At 39.4% G+C, this 24,047-nt stretch overlaps 1 protein-coding gene across 1 annotated transcript in view; it reads left to right on the top strand.

Moving 5' to 3' along the window:
• Positions 1–14,933, top strand: part of LOC117293367 — a 73,101-nt gene extending 58,168 nt beyond the window's left edge. Inside the window, exons 5-15 of the mRNA XM_033775662.1 lie at positions 69–185; positions 5,244–5,378; positions 6,062–6,184; positions 7,293–7,448; positions 7,676–7,921; positions 8,571–8,705; positions 9,516–9,635; positions 10,166–10,342; positions 11,083–11,266; positions 12,068–12,282; positions 12,988–14,933. Coding sequence (XP_033631553.1) covers positions 69–185; positions 5,244–5,378; positions 6,062–6,184; positions 7,293–7,448; positions 7,676–7,921; positions 8,571–8,705; positions 9,516–9,635; positions 10,166–10,342; positions 11,083–11,266; positions 12,068–12,282; positions 12,988–13,211 — 1,832 coding nt within the window. The 3' untranslated portion in view covers positions 13,212–14,933. The remainder of the gene's footprint in view (positions 1–68; positions 186–5,243; positions 5,379–6,061; positions 6,185–7,292; positions 7,449–7,675; positions 7,922–8,570; positions 8,706–9,515; positions 9,636–10,165; positions 10,343–11,082; positions 11,267–12,067; positions 12,283–12,987) is intronic.
• The last annotated feature ends 9,114 nt before the right edge of the window (positions 14,934–24,047 follow it).

Genomic DNA, 24,047 nt, shown 5'->3' with positions numbered 1-24,047 from the left:
CTTTCTAATAATGTCTCAAAAACCTTCCCCACTAACTATTTTATTATGTTTCTGTTTAATACTTACAGGTGACGATCGTTGTTCTAGTACTCGTTGTTCCTTTGGTTGTATTCAGTTCGAAGATGGCTTCACATGCTTTTGCCCCGATGGACTTGCCCTGCTGCCAGACGGTCTGGGATGTACAGGTAATTTAAACAAACCGTCTTCATTTCTCATAAGTTTGTTCAAATAAAGTGGTCAGTTGAAAATGGTTATGATGGTCTATTCGCTGCTAGTTCTGTGTGACGTTGTTTCTGTTATATTACTCAATAACGCGCCACTCTATCGAGGCTTGGGTATAAATAGCCAGGGGTGGATTTCACCAAGAGTTAAGATAGCCTTATCTCTATACTTAGGACGAGTAACTCGCCCTCATTTAGGACTAGCCGTACGTTTTAAATATCTCATAGGACTAGTCCTAAATCTTTGAGAAATCGACCCCAGGTCCTAAGAATTGAGTAACTCTAAGCAAATGCTCAGAAATACTTTGTCAACATTCAAAGAAACAGCATTCGCAGATCTTGAAAATCATAGTTGCTTATTCCGATCGCCGAAATCGTAAAGCTCAATAGTAATGTTTGTTTGTTGTGTGTTTGTTTGTTGAGGTGTTTGACCCAAATCCATTGGAAGTTCACAGGCCGTTTCACTGAAAACTAAATTACTCGAATTATTTGAAAAGTGCCCCAAAACATACTAATGTACTTTCACCCAAACCATGCTACAACCTTAAATAGAAACAGTGCGCCCTACAGTCTAAACAGCAGCAGTGTTTTCTTACTAACGAGTAATGCGACTTGGCGCTGTGTTTTCACAATCGATGCATAAACCGGATTAGTTCCTTGATTTGTTGTCATTTTGATTGATAGTGCAATCGGAAGTTCGTGAATTTAACAAAGGATTCGCACTTATAGAACAAAATGTCCTTGTAAACTTTGGGGAAAAGGCCAAAAACAAACATTGGCGGCTTAATGCGGCCAGAGAAAAGGGAGAGCAATGGTCTCTATAAGTTTTAAACACAATCCCAAAAGTCTGAAAAATAACTTTAGATTACCAGAATACAACGCACGATTTGAACTGTACGTTCATATTGAGTATAATGTAGAATAATAGACACATGTTTTGTCTACGATTGAAAAGTTGGATCCCAACAGACTTGTGGGTCCATTTCTTGCCGATCAGAGCGACGTAGACCTTTTTGCAAATACGCATTGCGCAAGTGCTAACTTTTGAATGAGGTGCGTGCTGGTCTAGGTAGAGATCAAACTTGAGCACAAGCTAGACCAGCATGCACTTCAGTCAACGCCTAAAGCACGCGTACCACTGATCTCTATAAATGATCTCTATAATAAAGTCATGGGCCGTAATCATAAAAAATTGCAATTGCTTTTCCTGGGCTTTTGCTAGGCTTTTGCTTAGATCTTGATACAGATATAGAGATGAAAGCAAAAGCCTAGAAAAAGCAATTGCTATTTTTTATGAATACGGCCCAATGGGGCGTACCGAGTATTTGCGATACGGAATATATCGTGCCATGTTTCTCTGCTGCCACCTACCGTTGTAAAGTGTCCAGTCATTTTGGAGGCTAAAACACAAAGTTTCGCCAGTGTGAGCACCCCCTCCCATCCTACACGCAAACATTATCCGCCCGTTGTTAATTCAATCATTGACATTATCTGCATGGTATAAGTTTTCAGCTTAGAACCTTTCCATTAAAAGACTAGTCCTAAGGAATGGTCCTATAGGACTATCTAGCTTAAGGCTTTAGTCCCTAAGTTAGGACGAGGCCTCAAGATAAGATTAGTGTTAAAGGCAGTGGACACTATTGGTAATTACTCAAAATCATTATCATCACAAAACCTTTCTTGATTACCAGAGTAATGGGGAGAGGTTGATAGTATAAAACATTGTGAGAAACAGCTCCCTCTGAAGTGACGTAGTTTTCGAGAAAGAAGTAATTTTTCACGAATTAATTTTAGAACTTGAGGTCTCGAAATCAAGCATCAGAAAGCACACAACTTCGGGTGACAAGGGTGTTTTTTCTTTCATTATTATCTCGCAACTTCTACGACCGATTGAGCTCAAATTTTCACAGGTTTGTTATTTTATGCATATGTTGAAATACACCAAATGAGAAGACTGGTCTTTGACAATAATACCAATAGTGTCCACTGTCTTTAACTGGTTGTCAAATGCACTGTTGTACGTTGGTAATGACAATGATCCCAATAATGATCAACCACTTTGCACGCAATGTGTAGCCGACACATCCTATTACTGACCCCTGGAATATAGACAACCTATATAAAACGACTCCAGCAGACACCATGGCCGTTATTTGTTGGTCCTTGCACATTGATTACTTCCGAATGTCTAGAACACATTGATTCCAAGGCACCCCGGCAAGGAAATCGAAGTTTCGGTCACCATTTTCGATTACTCCGCACCACAAGCTACATATGGCTTTGATTCACACGTGGTCTGATGTTATAACCACAAACTTCACCGAAATGTTCAAAACTGCACGGTTTAATGGGTATACAGCCACAATTGTTTTGATTAACTTTCAAGAATACGATTACTTTTATTATTTTAGTTAGGACTATTGCAATGAAATTTCGTTATTTGTGTCTCTATGTGTTTGTTATCCCGCTATACCACTCATTGTGTTAAATCATTGGCACTAAAAATCAAGGGATTCTACAAAGGGACTAGCACTGCAACCCATGGGCCTAAGGATGCATTGTGAAGAAGACAAATCCGTATAGAATTATACGAATGAGAATAAGGGGGCATTTAGACATTAAACCAAATCTACATATACAAGCTCCGGTCCCGTAGAATATTTGTAATGGCATAGGGTAAGAAAGCTACTTACCAATGAAAACCAAACCGGTTCCCAATTCATCGCGCTGTTTTATCATCATGCCAAAACTCCGAAGAGGGCGCCCTTGGTCGATACGACCCAGAGCCGTATACGACCTTACAGTATACAAGTCTCGTTGTATCACGAGAGCAGGAGCCAGACTGCACCCCCCCCCCCCAACTCCATCTGCCTCCTTCATCATGCGAGACACCTTCCCGACGGAGGCATTTACATTATTCACAATGCTGTGATTGGAAATGCCAATTTTCACTGAAAATAGCCAGCATCCGCATAGTAATACTTCCGCTGGTCCCTTGGAACTTTAAAAACATTCAGCAAGACTTCCTGACTTTGTTTATATATTTTGTGTACATACGTTGAAAACAGCAACACTGCTCTCTTATTGACAGCTTTACCACTAACACGAATGAAGCTTAAACTGTGAAAGAACTAAACACCTCACCCGGATTTGAAAAGTTTCAAAAACTAAGCTTTGCACATTATAGTTTTGTCAATAAAATTGGTTTCACACATAGCAATATTTTATCCTTACTATATAGAAATATTTAAAACAAACCGTTGAGTTTTGCGAATTACAATCATCAGACAGGGAACTTTCAACATAACACTGGTTTATTATCAGTCGATTGATTTATATCAAGTGCTTGTTCAGGCTATGTCTGTTTGCAGCTGTTTTCATGTGAAGGAGGTGAAGTCAGGTACCTGCGTATAGCAATGATTATATTTAATCTATTATGAAGACTTTGGAAAAACTCTCTTGAGGTTATAAACGAGGGGCTACTATTTCAAGGGGCGATTAAGAATATTTTGCTGAATCAACTTTTTAACAGCCAACAGAGGTCGCCCTGTACAAACATTTATGAGCCTGTCATCTGGAAATCCGGTTGAATCTCTGCACGATTTTGCGAGCTGTTGAGCACAGACAAAATGTCGCTTAGCAGTCGATTTACCAGTCAAAATGCCATGATGTGCTTTAAAGTGCCAGTCTATATTTGGTAACTTCCGGAGGGAGTATGGCAGCTGACAGGAATATCCAGGTGGTTCACTCTGGGATCAAATCAAATGCGGCATTTTTTTTTTTTTTTAATGTATGCTTTTTTCCCTATATAAGTTTGGATATTAATGAAACGTAATCAAATTAGTCTGTACTTTTCTGCATTGATTTATACTTGGTAAATTTCCGGGATTTGCGGCCGTAACGATCTTGGCTTTCTTTGAAGTACGGAGAACTCATACTGTTAACCGACATTAAATTGATATCATTTTCACAAAGTTAAAAGCAAACAGAAACTTTCTGAAAGGAAACTCGTCATCAGTTGATAAACAAGATGAGGGTTGACGTATAGAACGGTTACGTGTTTAGCTCAGCGGTGCTTTGAATAAGCGCCTGTTTTTAGGCAAAATGGCTGTTTTGATTGTACCCTCTACGGAGGAAATACGGGCTGACTGGAAACAGGTGGCGATCGACAAGATTTATATTAATTCTGCTATTTATGAGTTTGACCAGCGGCTAATGGGTGAAATCCCATGTAGAGAATTCATAAAATACACGAAGAACTTACTCTGGAAAAAGGGTTATTAGTCATCGGTTTTATTAATTGGTTAGATACATAGGGGTATTGACGCGGGTTTCGGATTTAAAAACATGGGACCAAAATAGACGTTGCTCCTCGGGACTATTCCACTATTCCACAGGTAGTTCATTGAGTATTGCAATTTAACTTAGCGATTGACAGTAGGTTATATGTTTTAACACTCATCAATGTGTAGATTATATTCACTGTATGGTTTGGAATGCCGACTGATCGTTGGGTGTGATCCAGTTGCAATTAGCAATTTGCAAATACATCCATTTCCGGTAAAATCTCCGGTAACAACAACAACACAAAAAGACATGGGAGCAGAGGGTGCCAGACCAGACTGCATAATGGTTTATGCCACATTTGGACCAAAAATTGCGTCCAGCAACCACGTGACCAAATTGGTTCCTCCATGTCGCAACTCTCTCAGTACACACTGCTCTTGCTCTCCATCATCAAGGGCGCCCTCTCTCGCATATAATTAAAATGTTTACTGCTGGATAAACGAGATGAAACAATGGGTGGTAAAACACACTAGTTTGCTTGCTAGAACAAATGAAGTAGGATTGTGTTAATTTAATTCTCTATCATTCCATGGAACGTGCTTTTCTGGAAGCATCCGGGTTAAAGGTGAACGAGATGTGTATTAATCATCATTGGTTGTGCAGCTGCATCACGAGTACTTGCTTATTGAGAGGGTTCATTATTAAAGTGGTTATTTGTTGACTTTTATTCCAAAGATGTTGATGAGTGTGCGGTGGGCACTGCAGAATGCGGATCTGACAGGAGATGCAAAAACACCTATGGAAACTACATGTGTCTTTGTCCATTAGGTTTCAAATTTGCCTACGTGGATGGCGAGTTGGAATGTGTGGGTAAGTTATGCACGGTTGTCTCAATTCAGTTCCGTATAATAAACACAAATTTAATAGGGACTATTAGGAGAAGGAGGAGGTTGGCATTATTAGGCTAATGGATTGTCAAGTAAAACAAACAAACGTGAAAACGAGTTGATCAAAATGCGCTCATTTCGTGCAATGTTGTTTCTCCGTCAATCAAGAGTAATGACCGAACTTTAAAATTAAGAGTTGGTTGGTATGTGTTTGGTTGAGACACAAAAGTTGAGACACAAAGTTAGAACTGCGGGTGCTAAAAAGATAACACGGAAGGTTTAGAGTGCAACTATGGTTTGCTGGTTTTAACTACCGTTTTGCTTGCAGGGAATTCTGGTACATTATATGAATATATTATAAAAAATTGCAAATATAAGGAGGGTTTTTAAAAAGGTTAGCACTACCTGCTTAAACAACACGCCATGACTCTGAATGCCTTACAGGACATCTTCCATACCATAGTTTCCCTATTCACTCAACAGGCGCATCTCCCGTAATTTCACCGACAAAGATCTTAACTTTGCCAGTAATTTCAGCACGGATCTACACAGTAACAATGTTCATAACTACTTGTTGTCTGACCAGATCTAGAAACAAGTAGAAGCCTTTCACCTAATGGGAGCTTTTTCATAGATCAATATATTTTGTTGTGATCTTCCTTTTAGATGAGGATGAATGTGATACCAATGCGTGTGGTACCAATGCTTACTGCATTAACGTCGTAGGAGGCTTTGATTGCAAATGTAACGAAGGCTACGCTGGAGATGGATATCAATGCGTCCCTATAGGTAAGAGTAAGGTTGTTATAGTTCATTCGATACTTGGCTGTCTGGAGACCTCAAGCCTGCAATCAAGACGCGAAAAGGGAGTGAGATGTGCATGTAGGTTTAGGAACACAAGACAAGATAGGATGGGAAAAGCTTGTATCCGCCTGCTGTGCAGCCGTTTGATGATGCTGATTCAATTTAGTGAAACGACTATTTCCAACAAAATACGAAATACGAAATGGCCTTTACGTAAAATGCATAAGGGGTTCCTGAACCTCGTTTCAAACCATACTAATAACTACTAATTTTACAATTATAGCCAATTAAATGTAATAATTGATAATCTGTTGATGGGAATAAAGTAATTCGTAAATAACAGATTAGTTATCAAAATAATTACAATTGAAAATCCTTAAAACATTAACGGATTGCTTATCCGTGTTGACGAGTAATCCATTAAGGATTACTTAGTTACGGATTATGAATTTATTAGAGATTACTATTAATCTATAATTAGAGATTACTAATCCGTTATCACGCAGCACTGATCTGTAATTAAGGATTCCAAACTACGTCACGAAATGTAAAGCACGCACCGTAGTAAAGGAAGAGATGGTTGTTCTGAGATGACGTTCTAATTTTTCTGATCACGAATGAAAACATACACTACTTTTAAGTTAACAAAAAACGTCCAGATTTCCTTATTGCACCGTGCCCTTCTGCGTATCTGATGTTTATGTATGGAATGGTTGTCTAACGTATGTTAGAGTCGCTCCGAACCAAATCTGAATTAAGTTCACGTCAGCTCTCGGGCGTTTCTGTTTCAGACGTCGATCTTGTAATGAGTCCAAATGTTTTGGGGTCTATAGAGTCGCCACTAATCTATTTGGTTCGGCTCGTCTCAGCGCGCCTGTCTCGAACATGTGTTGGCCGTTGGAAACTGCTTAACAAACCAAACGTACCTATGGTATGCTTGTCACAAATAATTAATATCCTGATGTTTCGACCCCAGAAAAGTCTCAGTCGAATGCTTAAAGGCAGCACAAAAAACACAGACATGTAATGTATGGTTTTGTTTCACTGTAATTTCTTGTATTTAATTCATGTTATGTGTTGTGTGTTTTTTAAGATTCCCGAACGTGTGTAGACCAGCCTTGTTTTGAGGGAGTTACCTGTAGAGATGTTGCAGTCACAGACGTCTTGGTTGAAGGCACTACCACAGTCAAGCAGTATGCATGTGGGGAATGTCCACCAACATTAACTGGGGACGGAGAGACTTGCAATTGTACGTAATGTTCACATCTTCTTGATTTCATACTAATCGGTTATACAATGAAACCGATGCTTGAAAGGAAAGCACTACAGTCGGGTCCATTGACATGATGTTGCAGTCACTTTACAGACGCTAGGTGTCAGACGCTAGGTGGCAGCAGATTCATTTGGGCCCATGTCTTCTAGTATTGTTATTGTACGAGTATGTAATGAACACACACTCTTATTTGAATATTACAGTGGATTCTGTAGCCATTGAGATCCTGACAGTAGAACGAAGTGATGAGACACTCCCTGTTGGTGAAGTCAATGTCAAGGTCCTTCAAGAGCAACCTGATGGTCAGACTGAGGTGATTGCAGAAGGAACAACTAATCTTAATGGTATCGCTAAGCTACAAGTTCCATCTGGTGCCTTGCTGGAAATCAGTGGTGCTAAAGACGATTATGTCGACGTCATTAAAACCCGCCGCATCCGTTCCAATGGAGGTATAAACAACCTTTCTGGGTTTTTCGCTTTTTTTTATTTTTTATTTTAGAGACTAGGACCCATCCCCTGGTTCCCATTATTGCTCTCTTTAGTTATTTATGCTGCGTTTGAAAATTTTACTCACTTCACAGTTACCTCTGATTGACAATTGACATTAAAGCGCAAACCTTTGCAACAGATCAATGCCTATAGCGTCTACCTTGTTTACATGAATTTATATTTACTTTGTTTTCCCTGTAGGATGTTTTAGGGGGGTCGTGTGTGTGTGGGGGGGGGGGGGGGTCACTTGTAAAATTTGCGTATCCGCGCCAGTTTGATGATGTTATGATGTTTTTGTTTGGTTGTGTATATGTTTTTCAGTGTAACAGAACCATGCCTCCCAACTCCTGTCTTTCAAATTGAGTAACCAAACATTACGTAGGGGATTTGGGCTCTGTAATATTGACTATATATTTATGACAAAAATATTTATGACAAAAAGATGAGCAAGATTGTTTTAATACTGCATTCTCTTCAAAGAATAAAATAAATGGTCCAATAACTGCTATTCGAATTGTTTACAAAGGCGTTACTGTTTTGCGGATTGTTAGCTCATTCTTGTAGTATAATGTATTAATCTAATGCTTACTGTGAATGATCTTTTCCCAGTTACCATTGTGACTCTACCTATGGAGTCATTTCCTGAGCATACATCCTTCCTGTACCGGGTATCAACATCCAAAGGCTTCGAGTTTGGCAGCGTAGAAGGAGAGGCTGCTGGATTCAGATTGAATTTCCCAGAGGGTGAGCGGGAAACGGGATCAAGGGGGAACTCTAGGTGGCAGCAAACATAATGTGAACATGCTCGGAATTACGTAACGATATACCTTTTTCGCAAATACCCATTGCGCAAGTGCAAACTGTTGAACGGGGTGCATGCTGGGATAGCTGGAGATCAAACTTGATCGATAGCTAGACCAGCATTTACCCCCTTCCACGCCTAAAGCGCACGTACTGAGTATTTTCGATATGTCTATGGATATTACCCGGCAAGGCTGCTAACACCTAGCCTTCCAAAGCTTGCAATTGCGTCGTTTTCCACCAGCAGCTCTGCAAGTATTCAAGCAATTTTTATAGTCCAGACAAAAACAAAAATCAACTTGTTATTTAATTTATGTTTTTATGAACAGTTATTTCACTACTTGCTTCGCTCTCTTCTCTTTTTTGGCGACATTCCCTGATGGAAATTTTACAACTGATTGTTTCACAGCATAATTGATTGCTTCAAATTGTCTAACTCTTTTTTATTGTGCCCACTTTTGGTTGATAATGCAATTTGGAGAGTGCTAACATTTCCCCTAAAGACCCATCAAGTACCCACGGGTTAATAATTATTTCTTGATCAAGATTCATCAAATATTTCGATTGCATGGAAACACTTAATAAATATAGGACGTCCAATACTTTACAGCGCGGTGAAGGGCTGCTTTTTATAATTACAACTCCTTTAAAGTAGAGATAATGTCAAGGTCCCGCGGAGTATAAACTGACTCACCGAGACTTGGAAGGTGTTGAAGTGTTCTAAACTATTGATGTATGTTATTTTACCCCCAGGTGCACTGAGGGCGCGAGATGGCACTACTATCAACATTAAGTACAAGGGTGTAGATGTAGCATCACCAGAGGCTTTATCAGCTTTACCTGATCTTACCCAGATTGAGACGACAGAGGGCGGTAGGTACACATTAGACTGGGCCCCTGTCTTTATCCGCAAGGATAAGCCTCGAAGTGTGACGTCAGATGTTCAGGCTAGGTTCAAATCAATCCAATTTGTCATACTTTGAGAGACAATAGGTGGCAGTAGACTTACCTAGCAGATTTATTCTTCTTGGATATCAAATTCTGTAAGGGAATACTACTTGGTGTATCAGTTTTCAAACTCCAGTCTCCGAATCGTCTTGTTTTGACTTCTCCATGCAATTATTGTTTGGTCCTCCTCAAGCAAGAAAAAAACAAAACAGTCCAACATGTCGATGGCTAATCGTTTCTCTCTTTGCCAGTGGCTCAATCCAATTTGGTATTATAATTATTTTTTTGTTTAATAAAAACAAATCACTGTAATTGCTTCCATAACGAAAAGTTGTTTTATTCTCAAAAATTATTCATAGTGCTTTTTAAACAGTAAATTACCAGAATCTCCTTATTTTGTACTTTGTGAAATTTATAATTGTAATGAAATTAAAGATGACTTAATGGTTTTGCAGAGCCAGAAGGCCAGCGTCTTGTACCCCTTGGAGCTGCAGAACTTACCATTCTCACTAAATTAGGAGAAAACGTGCAATTCAAGAAGCCGGGTTCAATAACCTTCCTCCTTAAAGACTTCATGGATCTGCTGGGAATACGTGATACCCTGGATGCCTACTTCTTTGACACTGAAAAGGGTAAGTAAAGACGGTAGCAATTTTCAGTTGTAAACATAAAATGCTATCAATGAAAACATTTTCTGTTAACCTGGTCTCCAAATTTAAATTGAATTTTGAAAATTATATGCTTTCCTGTGACTTTGATCGTGCTAATTAACACAATAAGCAGTTGTTAATTTATGTTGGCGTTTTAGTTCCTACGTACCTACCGCGAATCTACATAATCGGTAATAATTACCTACGCGCAAAACAAATTCCAAAGTCTGTAGTTGGAGAGTTGGTGTGATGATATGAACATAAATATTGTTTCCAGTAATTGATAAACGCTCATGTCCACAACGTCGATATTAAAAGGCAGATGACACTATTGGTAGTTGTCAAAGACTAGCCATCTCAGTTGATGTATCTAAACATATTCATAAAATAACAAACCTGTGAAAATTTGAGCTCAATCGGTCATCGAACTTGCGAGATAATAATGAAAGAAAAAACACCCTTGTCACACGAAGATGTGTGCGTGTAGATGGTTGATTTCGAGACCTCAAGTTCTAAATCTGAGGTCTAAAAATCAAATTCTTTCTCGAAAACTATGGCACTTCAGAGGGAGCCGTTTCTCACAATGTTTTATACCATCAACATCTCCCCATTACTCGTCACCAAGAAAGGTTTTATGCTAATAATTATTTTGAGTAATTACCAATAGTGTCCACTGCCTTTAATATTGGTAAACATAAGATGTCTTACTATCTTATTGGCAGGCAAATGGGTGAACGCTGGTCCAGGAACTATATCCGAGTCTGAAGATGGGCCTGTATGGAAGTATGAAGCAACTCACTTCACTTGGTGGATGGTGGCTACAACATATACTCCAGATAAGAGCATTACTGTTATGACATGTTATGATGCTGCTTGTACCAGACCAGCAAGCTATATACCCATCAAGTAAGTCAGCTCATTTATTTCGCCTCTTTCAACAATAATAGTCAAGGTTCGCGGAGCGCGGACTCTACCGACACGAAAAGGCTAATGTTCGCGTGAGCAGAGTGGTGGCGCTGTTCGTGTTTACCTAGCAGGGAAGTCATGAGCGTCTTTATACGTTTACTGTTAATACTGAGTTAACCAGTCTATATTATGTGAGTGGTTTCCTTGCCTTGTTCGGGTGCCAGTCAGAAACTGTTGTGTTTTTGACATGATCCCTGGTTCAGGTTGATTGCTTTGACTTGCACCCAATTATTGACAATAGTGAGAACGTCAACACATGGCCAGGGAGTTTCAGTTGGTACAGCGCTGGCTGCAGCCTGCTCTTCCGCTAGTCATTTGTTCTTTGTTCAACCCACAACTGAACTAAAACAAACCTAAAGTCAGTTTCTCTAGTGGTTTATTACATGATTATTTCAAATAAAAGTTCGCATTCCCTTAAGGTGATGTGCTGTTGCTTCCCAGGGTGTATCGTCAATTTTATTGTGATCCCTGGTTATAACTTAAAATCACATTAACGCTGTTCACTTTAAATACCTGCTTAGTTTGATTACAGCAATTGAAACAAGCTAAGAGTGATCCTTCAGCTTTTCTAACATGATTTGTTGATGTAATTCGAGACTTTGAAACGGTGATTCAGATTCCAATAAATCACACAAGGATTCGATCTGCCATGAACTTGACAACCATGTCATTCTTAGATCGAAATGAATTATTTTGATTCCGGTAATAACAAAGATCCAATTCCTTTACGTTTTTGTTCAGAATTTACGGTGAGAATTTCTTCCACTACGCGGAGTACGAGACGGGGAGCACTGGAACCGTCTGCGCCGACATCTTCAAGGATGGTCTCAACCAAGTCATAGTGGAGCAGAATTGCACTGGGGATGTGCAGATTGTGTCAGCTAATATGCAGACACCTAAATCATCTTGTTCATCGGGTGAAGGAGCTGGGCAAGTCATTACCTTTGTAGTGCCAGGTAAGAGTCGAGGAAGGGCTCAATTTAGTCATTATTTCGGAGCAGCTTTTTGATTGGATGAAACGAGTGGAGGGCTAACTGGACTCGATTTAAATAATGTATTGCCTGTAGTTCAAGGGATGCCTCCTTGTATTGACTGTAGTTCAAGGGATGCCTCCTTGTATTGCCTGTAGTTCAAAGTATGCCTCCTTGTAATGCCTGTAGTTCAAGGGATGCCTCTTTGTATTGCCTGTAGTTCAGGGGATGCATCCTTGTATTGCTTGTAGTTCAAGGATGCATCCTTGTATCGCTTGTAGTTCAAGGGGTGCCTCCTTGTATTGCCTGTAGTTCAAGGGATGCCTCCTTGTATTGCCTGTAGTTCAAGGGATGCCTCCTTGTATTGCCTGTAGTTCAAGGGATGCCTCCTTGTATTGCCTGTAGTTCAAGGGATGCCTCAGTGTAATGCCTGTAGTTTAAGGGATGTCTCTTTGTATTGCCTGTAGTTCAACGGATGCATCCTTGTATTGCCTATAATTCAAGGGATGCCTCCTTGTATTGCCTGTAGTTCAAGGGATGCCTCATTGTATTGCCTGTAGTTCAGGGGATACCTCCTTGTATTGCTTGTAGATCAAGGGATGTCTCCTTATATTGCTTGTAGTTGAAGTGATGTCTCTTTGTACTGTTTCGTAATATCAACTTTTTTTTGTTAACAATGATGTCTTGCAGAGAGTGAAGCTCCAACATCCTGCCCTGACCCTGGTGAACCAGAGAATGGTATCCGACAAGGCACTGATTTCAGCATTGGGTCTGACGTAGCATTCTACTGTAACCCAGAGTACCGAATTGAAGGTCCATCCCAGAGGGTCTGCACACAGTGCGGCAAATGGAATCTTAAACAACCTCAATGTGTCGATGATATCGTCGCGTCAGGCCAAAGCAGTTTCTTTTAACCTCAGAGTCTGATAGTGGTACAAGGGTGGGATTTAACCCCAGAGTCTGATAGTGGTACAAGGGTGGCAAAATGGAGATTGTAATGGAGCAGCATTTAACGGATCAGTTGCATGGGTAGACGGGTTTTTGACGTTTGCAGACATCAGTACAAAACCATACAAAGTTCTTTGTTTTAAAACTGGGTTTTTAAAACAATGATATGTTTTGTTTTTAAAACCCATAGGGTTGTGCTGAGCATATTCTGCCATTGACAGAGAATACAACAAGGTAACACCAATATATGAAGTTTGTTTGTAACTCACGTCAACGATCACAATCAAACTGTGTAGTTCAGTGTATGATATGTCTGCAGTCACATCATCAATCTTACACTACTTCGGTATTTTGTTCAGGGGTTTGGGCAGATTTTACCTCGTTTTATTATTGCTTATCGACTTTTGTTTTAACTAACTAAATTGTGTCACTTACTTAGTATATCACTGAATGTTATTTTAGTTATTGAATATTAACTGAGTAATACGTAATTTAAACATAATAATGCATCCATGGTTGGTAGTTCTGCCTCTATACCTAATGCTCAAAGAACACACACTGCTCCAGCAGTTTTACTGGACGTGTAATGGGAACAGCTGAACTGACATTTATTTGGGAATATACATAATCATTATATTATTAATTATTGTTATGAGTGGAAGAGGTTGGTCCGTTGTACGTATAATTGACAGGGCTATTTGAGTCTCTGTGTTCTTTGTAGCAATCTGTGCTACATTACCAGACTGTTGGGGAAATACCAAAATGCTTTCACGACAAACGGATTGATGCTGATGGTAGTACCGAGGAAACTCATGTTGTACATATCAGTGCGCAGTTTACGGATTCTACTATTGCATAATGTCAAATGTTTGACTGAAAATAAACACTGTATGCATGAGAATACATTGCCATAAATCTCTTGTCACACCAATAATCGGTATAAACACTGTATGCATGAGAATACATTGCCATAAATCTCTTGTCACACCAATAATCGGTATAAAAATAAGGCTCATCCCAGCATTGAAGTTTGAGAATAAAAGTTGTAAAAACTAACAATTGGTGTTTAGAGGCGACTTCGAGTACAGAAATCTATAGCTATAGATTAGGTTTCAATAATCCATTCTAAATAAACTTAATATATAGGGGGATAATGAAATAGGTTTGGGTGATGTATTTTAACATATTTTACTTATAGTATAACACTTAATGCTTACATATCTCTTTAAAGTGAAAGTAATCGGGTTTTTTTTTTCCGGGAGATTAAAGTTAGGTCTGGTTATTACTATTAATTTTGCTGCACTTATTTAAATCGAACTAACGTGTGCAAATGATAGTAGAATTAACACATAACGGTGCTTCACTAAATAATGAGCTTGTTATTATTGTTTGAATGCATCAATGTATGTTTTTTAAATACTATTTTTCTCTTGTAATTAGGATGAAGTTGTAAGCGCCAAGGCGAGAGATCACCAACTGCAACAAATACTGTGTATATTGAAGCATATTTTAAAGCATGTTTTTAGGTTAAAGTTTGAAGATAATACACCCATTTTTAGAGATACGATTTTAAATTTCCGCATAATTGTATAGTTGCGTTGATATGGTTTTACTATTTTCTTGTTTGACTTTGATGTAGTCATAGATGAATCGACCAAAATAAAGAAATACATTCACCAATAAAAAAACCCGTGTCTGTTGGATGTTTTGCTTAAAGGTAAACCAACGGCTTAGCGGGGTGGGACAGTGTGGGTAATTTTGGACATTTTAAAGGCCCCAAACACTATTGGTAATTACTCAAAGATAAATATTATCGTAACAACTTACTTGGAAACGAGCAGCGGAGAGCTGTTTAAAGTATAACACATAATGATAAAAGTAATGTAGCTTCTGAAGCTTTTTTCACACTAAAATATTAAATACTTCAGATCTGAACTTGGAAGCCTTGTAAAGGTATCCATCCAATTCGTGGAACACGGGGGCATTTTTGTTTGATTAATATCTGGCAACTGCGATGGCCTGTTGAGCCCAAATTGTCACGGGTTTGTTATTTTATTCGTAGGTTGGGATACACTAAGTAAGAATACTGGTCCTGACAATTACTGAAGGTGTCCAGTTCCTTTAAGCCATGATCTCAACAATTATGATTAAAACACTAAATTAAAATGCGGGTGGAACACTGAAGACATTTGATGACTAGTTGCTACACTATTTACTTTACTATGACGGGGGAGGGAAACGTGATTGCTTTCACTTGCATTCCTGTAGTGCTCTTTTGTGTTCCTTTTGAATGGGACTTAATGCTACACCTGTGACTCCGGAATGTCTTAGAAATGCATCGTATTTTAGACTCTAAAGAGTAAACGGTATGACCACGACCATAGTGATGAGTTGTTGCTATGCCAGTTACCGTTTAGAGTCCAACCTGCTAATCCACATGAAGCAACTACACAGTACCTTCAATAGTAAATCCAAACCTGGCTGATTCATCGTGAAATATTGCGACTAGTATGAACATTACATCTTACTGAATAGACACTCAAGTTTGGTTGAAGTTATACTAAAAAGTCAACGATGCACAGATAGTGTCGTTTTGGATCTACTTCAGCAGTTTGTCTTTCGAGCAAAAACACCCCCTTCACCGGTAAGTGGCCTATATGACTGTGTCTTTAATTCCATGACAACAATCGCCTACTCTAGTATTAAAGGTAACTTGCGGATCTCGTGCAGATCTCGTGCCAGCATTGTTATTACTCAATGTTACCCTCCTCATGTGTACCCCAGCCCCCGCCCCGCCCGACCCACACCCCGCCCGACCCGACCCACACCCCGCCCGACCCGACCCACACCCCGCCCGACCCGACCCACACCCCGCCCCACACCCCGCCCGACCTACATCCCAGGTGCATTCGAGTGCCCCGCATTCTAAATCTGGACTTTTGAGATTAACAATTGCCATTGAGACTAAAAATGCTCATTGTAAATAATTATTTGGTCCAAGCCGTTCGTGCGGCATGCTTGCCTACTATAGCGCCCTCTATATACTAAAATTGGTTTAATCAAGAGCCGGGATAATGAAAGAGTTGCGATTGGATTCCTACGTGGTGAGATCGTACACAGTTGATAAATAATAAGAGAAGGAAAAGAGCAAAACGAATACTAATCCGTCCGTTTTTGTTTGTTTTGTTTTTACCTGTGAAATGTTTGGCCAAATTGGTCATCGAATTTGCAAGAGAAAAATGAAAGAAAACACCCGCGTTTGGTTACTTTGTAGACTCCGATGCGTATTATTATTTATTTAAAAAGGGCTTCAGTTGAAGTATTTTACTGTTTGGGTGAGAAATTACATTAAAAAACTATTGCTTCCGAGAGAGCATTTTCTCACAATGTTTTATACCATCAATAGCTCTCCATTGCTTGTTACCAAGTAAGGTTTTATGCTATATATACATTATATATTTAGTTATTACCATTAGTGTCTATGCAATAAATCAAATCCCCAAATCTTAACAACCTTTGAGACAAATTGAAACAAACAGGTTTATAGGCCCACACTTTTCTGTTTCTATTCAATTGTTTTATGTTTTACGCGACTGTATTTTGTGTTTTCATGTTTACGAGCCATGGTTAACGAGAAATGGTCGATTTCAAATAACTCATTATTTCTACTTTTAAATAGTTTCAATTTGGCACATTTATAACGGATGATTTGCAGCTGCCGCTGCTACACGCTGGTAATAAACACTTCTTTTCATCTCATTTGTTTTAAATTTTCTGTTTGAGTCTATATTATTACATCAATTTGAAATGATATACAACTGTATGATCCGCGACACTATCTTTGCTAGTCAAGGAACATCGGATTGACTGCATAATAGAGACCGGAGGGATGAACCCCAGTAAACCTGCGGTCATGTCCCTTGACATGGTAGGGGGTAACTCTAGTTCCTATCTTTATCACTCTTCATAGTTGACCTCAACCCTAACCCCCTCCCTTCTCCCTCGGCTTGCAGGATACGCACCTCCTTCCCGGTGTTGATTCCATGTCACAAACCGACATCCATTTCTCTAGGAATGATGTATAGCTCCCAGCCCTCATGTGGTGTATTTTTAGCATGTGCAGCCCCTCTACGGCTCGCTTATTTACTACGTTGGTTGGAATTGCCCTGAAGTAAAGGTGAAGTTCAGGGATACCATCAACATATCTCGGCCTTAAAAACCACCAATGGCCGTGGGCACGGTGTAGCACAACCCCCTACCCTACCGCAATTGCGTCTAGGAACACGTTGCCTCGGATAGGTCGAGTTGGTTATTGAAAAGCGTTTGAAACCGTTTGTTATGAAATGCATATGGTTAGAAAGATAATCTAAAAGTAGAAAAAAATGACCCACACAAACATGCCTCAAAATCGCACGGTTTTCCTTTCACGTCGCGAACTAACTTCAGGGATTATTTTGACTCCACAAAATTTTGTTCAAAAAAATGGCCGACCATGTTTCTTCGTGTGACGTAAAAGGTAAACAGTGCGATTTTGAGGCATATATTTGTGTTGGTCATATTATTCTACTTAAATTATCTATTATAACCATTTGCATCTCGTAACAAATGGTTTCAAACGCTTTTCAAAGACCAACTCGACCGATCCAAGGCAACGTGTTCCTTTAACGTATTAACGAGAAATCGCCGGATGATTTGGAAAGCTGCTCCTATAATACACAGGAGAGGAATAGTGCGTGTAAGAGTCTAAAAACATATTATGTGCAATAATCTGTCTTGGTTTGAGATGGTCTCGACCAAAGTTAAGTGTTGCTTGGTCTAATTAGCCTACAGCCGATTTCACGAAACGCTAGGATTAACTCGAGGTAGGACGAGTAACTAGTCCTAACTCACCACACAGTTCATAATACTAATGGCTCAACCATTATAATAATTGGAACATGTTCTCAGTAGCTGGACCGATGTACCCCCATCGACTGACTTGTAGACTAGGGCAGTGGAATGATATTGACTCATAATATGGCGCAGGCTGGGGACATTAGGGGGAAGTGGGTTGCTGTGGTCCCCTAACTACTGTAGAGTGGGGGCAGTCGGCTAATAACTATTAGCCCTAATTTGGGGAATTGTGAATGACTGAATTCCAACGTTTTACTTGAATATCAGTTCATAGTCAGGAAATAAAACCGGGAACATTCATTAGTAGATTGCAATTGTAGCTTTTTCCGCTGTGAATCACCTTCATGTAGGAGTATACGTGTATTTGGTGAATAAATACTTGCATTCAAGTGAGATTCTGCAATACACGAATTTCTCAAATAAGATCTTTGTGTTATTAGAACAAGTTTGTTTATATCCTGTCTCCATCCAATACTTTATCATCGAGTTTCATCTCTCGGTAAAGGAAGAAGCTTCTGACTGTATTCTTAAGACTTCTCCTGGGTTTACCGCTCACCCCTCTGAGGACCAGTAACGCCCCGCTGAAACAGTCATCGAAACTCTTCTATTTATAAATCAAATAAATACATTAAAGGGCATGGCACTGTTCACTTCAATTGGTAACTAATCGAAATAATTGTAATCATGAAAACATACTTGGTAAGCAACAGAGAGCTGTTGATAGTCTAAACAAATTGTGAGAAACGACTCCCTCTTAAGGAATTGAGAAAGAGGTAATTTCTCACTCAAGTTTACAACTTCAGGCCAGGAGCCTTTTAATATGCATCTGTCATTCTTCTCTTGCAAATTCGATGACCAACTAAATCCACATCTTGCACAGGTTTGCTAAGTATGCATATGTTTAGATACATCTCAAGTAATGGGAATTCTGGTCTTCGACAATTACCAAAGGTGTGCATCGGTGCCTAACAAGACGAACTGGGCGCTTATAGTTTTGGGACCAGTGAGTGTCACCGCTTTACTTGGTAATGGGTCGTATTATCAAAAAAAATTGGGTGCAGGGCGTCTGCTACAACTGTTCAATCCAACCCGCTGTATGTTTAATCTCATATTGAGTGCGTTCATACCAGGCCAATCTTTAGCACGGCAATTGAAACCAGAATATAGGCCTAAACACAATCATATGTAAATGCCATTTCGTATTGTTTTACCTTGACTGTGATTTCTTCTCCCAACAGAAGGCACTGCATTTTAATCTCCACATGTAAATAATGTCAGTATCATATTTTGAATATGCCTTCATAATCTGCATCTGATTAATTTTGGCTTATTGTTCAAGGTCTTTGTACATTTTAGTTCAATTGACGCCCTCTATAGGCATAATCACTTGTATGTTCATTTATGCAATATGTAAACAAATGTTGGGTTGATCTGAAAAAAGTGATTGTACTAAAAGACCCAGGAAAGCACTGACTTTAGTTGTGTGTTATTGGCCGCCAATGAAGTGACACAAGCAAAATGATCTCCCCTGTCCGTAAGTCGCGTATGTCAAAGTGTGGTGTGCCACATTATACAATTATCAATCCCCTTTCATCCTCTCTCTGGAACCTTCATATCGTTTTGCAACAAGACGCTTCCTCTTCTAAGATTACCGTCAGGGGCCAAGATCGCATGAACATGATTTTCCTCAGGAAAAACATGTCATCATTGACGAACATGGCGGCCATAAAGCTCAGGTATGGAGTTGGATGTGAAGTCGTTGTGACTTTGTGTTTTTTCTTTCATCAAACTAGTATGGCAGGTGGATAGGAAGCGCCTAGTCGCTATGTCTCGTTGCCATACCGGTTACCATGGTGCCCAGCAACAGCAATGTTAAAGGGACGTTGAACCACTTGCTTGAGATAGATAAACAAGAAAAGAAAAGAAAAAAAGTACTTTCGTCGAATGTGTTGTTGTTGTTGTTTTTTCAGCCAGTTTTCAAAACGCTTGAATTAATCCTGTCTCGATCGAGTTTAGGACAACTCCTAATCTAGAATGAATTCAATGCGTCCTACCGTCTGTGTATACGGAATTTTACACGTCCTAAGTCCTTTAAGATTAAAGGAACACGGTCGAGTTGGTCTTTGAAAAGCGTTTTTTACCCTTGTTATAAAAATAATGCATATGGTTAGAAAGATGTTTGTTGTAAAAAAAAAAAAAGAAAAAAAAAAATACGATTGGCGTAAGTGCAGATCAGTTACTTCAGTGTGTTGTTATTTACCCCGTTTATAGCTCGATGGTTCGAGTATTTATGTTATCACCCAAATAGAGTGTTTTGCATTGAAGCTGTCATTCGAAATAATTACACTGGAAACAACTGTAGCGCCCTCTGTTGGAGAGCTAAGTTTCGCATCAAATGAATAGACCCTTCCCATGAAATATGTAAATTGCACATAGCGCGTGCGCACTAAAGTTTTGGTTTGCAAAATGAGGGACCATCGTGCTGTTTTGTACACGGCTAATGGGTGCATGACGCAGACGCGATTGCGCGTCTGCTTAGTGCACAACTCTATGGCGTTTGCCAACCAACAGGGTCTGTACGCATGCGTGAATGTAATTAGCATATTTCATGGGAAGGGTCCATTGCCGAGCGGTGCAACCCACTTAATAAACTCCCATATGACAGTGCAAAATGCCAAATATTTTACAAAATACACGACAATAACTTAAAATTATCACAGCTTTGGACAGTAAAAAGGAAATTATTCATTAACTCTTGAACTTTAACCCTCTGCTAAATGTGTGGAGTCCCAGTGCCCGTCAAGTTATTCACGCTCCAAAAAAAAACATTCATAAGCCAGTGCAATTTTCAAAACTTCAGAGCATCAATCTTGGAAATGTTGTCCCGGCAACTAGGACTATTACTTCAAAGCCTTTTTCATAAAAAAACCACTAAGTTGGAAGTCAACAACCCCAAAGTCACAATTTTTGGAACATTTGTACACGGTAGGCCCATCCCCTTTGCGTTGGGCTCTAAAATCGGTCTAGAATAGAAAATGTTGAGGGCCCACATAAAATTAATGAGGCCGACGCTCTGTTTACTCCCTGCTGAGTGGGGTGCATCCCTAATAAGAATGAAGTGCTACCATTGTTTTCATAGATAACAAAATCACGAATTAATAACAATTCAACGTATGAGGAAGCAATGATTCTGCTGTAACAGTAATTGTATTAGTAGCCAAAGCTGTATCCGTAACCTTAGCCGTAGCTGTAGCCGTAACCTTAGTCGTAGCTGTAGCCTCAACCTTAGTCGTAGCTGTAGCCATAACCTTAGTCGTAGCTGTACCGTAACCTTAGTCGTAGCTGTATCCGTAACCTTAGCCGTAGCTGTATCCGTAACCTTAGTCGTAGCTCTATCCGTAACCGTAGTCGTTGCTGTAGCCGTAACCTTAGTCGTAGCTGTAGCTGTAACATTAGTCGTAGCTGTAGCCGTAACCTTAGTCGTAGCTGTAGCCGTAACCTTATAGCCGACAATTCGGACATCTCGACATTAAGAAAGATTTAGAAGACAAACAGGTGTTGTGATTGGTTGTAACTATGATTGTATTTTAATCCAATGTGTCATGAGACTGGCTTAACTTCAATGACTATCATTCTGGTTATAGGTATGGAGGGAGGAAATCCCTGGTATACGGGTCAATGAATCAGTGATTTACCTTCGGTCCTAACCTTACACCTGTTTCGCTTTATGTTCAATTGGTTTTCCCGCTCTAAAGAAGGTCTCATCCTAAAGGATCATAATATTGAATTTTAAGAGTCAGACTCACGGTTCATGTTCAACACCCTCTAAAACTGCAGTTCATTATTAAACACATTATGGAATCATATCTTTATGTATCACAGGTTTCCTCACTTTGTTTCTACTGTGTTCAAGCTAAATCAAATTCGTGTTTGTCTCCTATTGAACATAGTGTAGAACAACATAAGACATGAAATAAATAAAATTACAGACAGACAAACAAACAAACACACACCCGAGCACTCAGCCCCAGGGGGGGGGGGGGGGGGTTGCATTTGCCTAACCTGGTTTCCGAGTAGGTCCTACTTCTACGTTTGCATACTATCTGATAATAACAACATAATCTCACAAACAAAAAATTAAAGGCAGTGGACACTATTGGTAATTGTCAGAGACTAGCCTTCACAGTTGGTGTATCTCAACATTATGCATAAAATAACAAACCTGTGAAAATTTGAGCTCAATCGGTCATCGAAGTTGCGAGATAATAATGAAAGAAAAATAACCCTTGTCACACGAAGTTGTGTGCGTTTAGATGGTTGATTTCGAGACCTCAAGTTCTAAATCTGAGGTCTCAAAATCAAATTCGTGGAAAATTACTTCTTTCTCGAAAACTATGGCACTTCAGAGGGAGCCGTTTCTCACAATGTTTTATACCATGAACCTCACCCTATTACTCGTCACCATGAAAGGTTTCATGCCAATTTTGAGTAATTACCAATAGTGTCCACTGCCTTTGAGTTACACGCATCTGATTTTCAATTAAAATTTGCACCGATTTACAAAAAAGGTCGAAGAGAACTAAGCATTCAATGTGTATTTTAGACACGCATTTATTGTACCTCAGTTCGACAACTAACCTATTCCTAATGCTAATCATCTGTAAAGTTCTTGATTAAAAATGCATTGAATTATTGATTGTCAGATATTTTGTATTAATACCTCAAGACTATACATTATGGTGTTACGAATCGAACTGTGGAGCTATCTGAACTTTGATGAGAATTAGGCCACTTGCCCACAATCATCAGAATGTCAAAAGACTGCCTGAATGTAATAAACCGGGGTCTAAAGATACAGTGTGCATTTAATAATGACTTTTGTATGGAGAGCGACCACCTGGTTCGTTATTCATCATAACCCGACGAGTGACACAAACAGTCTGTCATCGTGAACTTGAATCTGTAGAATGGACTAGGGTTCAAGTTCATTGTCGCATATCAAGCCATGTGGATCATCAGCCAATCGCTGCTGGATGTAATGATAAAGGTGGCACAATGTGTAAGCTATTACCGGCCAGGGTTCTAGTCGTGAAACACATTGTGGTTGATGAAACTCTACAGTTCCGTTAAACTATATCCTGGCTGAGTTCACCAAATAGAAGACGTGACATTTAAAAACCCGTTTAAACACCCTTTTTCGAATGAAACATACTATTTAGTAAAGATTGATTGCCCATGACGTCATTGACCACCATCTTTGATGAAACGTGCACGTGTACAAGGCTGTCATTGGCTGAGAGTTGTGCATGGCACGTATACGCGTGTTCTGTTCTATTGTTTATCATCTAATATGGCGGTCGATGAATCCAAATTGTAATCCATTTCAATAGAAAGAGAGAGGGGATGAGGAGGGGTTGTTATATGAACATTATTATGAAAATGATTGAGAGGATGGTTACACTAGCAAATGATTCTTGCTTCACTTCCTACATGCTTCACCTGACCTGAACTAAATAGGAAAGCCAGACAGGCTGGTTCTAGTAGAATATAATAGAACCCTGCAGGGATGTATTTTTCATTGACACCGCAACACCACTAACAAAATAGTTTCCCATACAAATAACATCGTTCTGACATGTCGTACTAAGTCAGTTAGATAATAAATTTAGACCTTTTCAGTCCGTCTCATTTTGTTATCGTCCGGTTTTATTAATTTTCCAAATAATAATGGACTGTTGAACACACAGTAAAAAGTGCACAGAATCCGCGGATTAAGCTAAAGCTATTAGTGAAGTCACGCTAAACTAACCAACAAAATGAGTCCACAATACCAGAAAAATTCCCGAAAAGTTCAAATATCTGATAAAGCTGCCAGAAGCCATAACATAAATCAAAAGCACACAAGTCAC

This window comes from Asterias rubens, chromosome 8 (genome assembly GCF_902459465.1).
Source record: "Asterias rubens chromosome 8, eAstRub1.3, whole genome shotgun sequence".
NCBI classification, from domain to species: domain Eukaryota; kingdom Metazoa; phylum Echinodermata; class Asteroidea; order Forcipulatida; family Asteriidae; genus Asterias; species Asterias rubens.
This window is presented reverse-complemented; position numbering and strand designations above follow the sequence as displayed.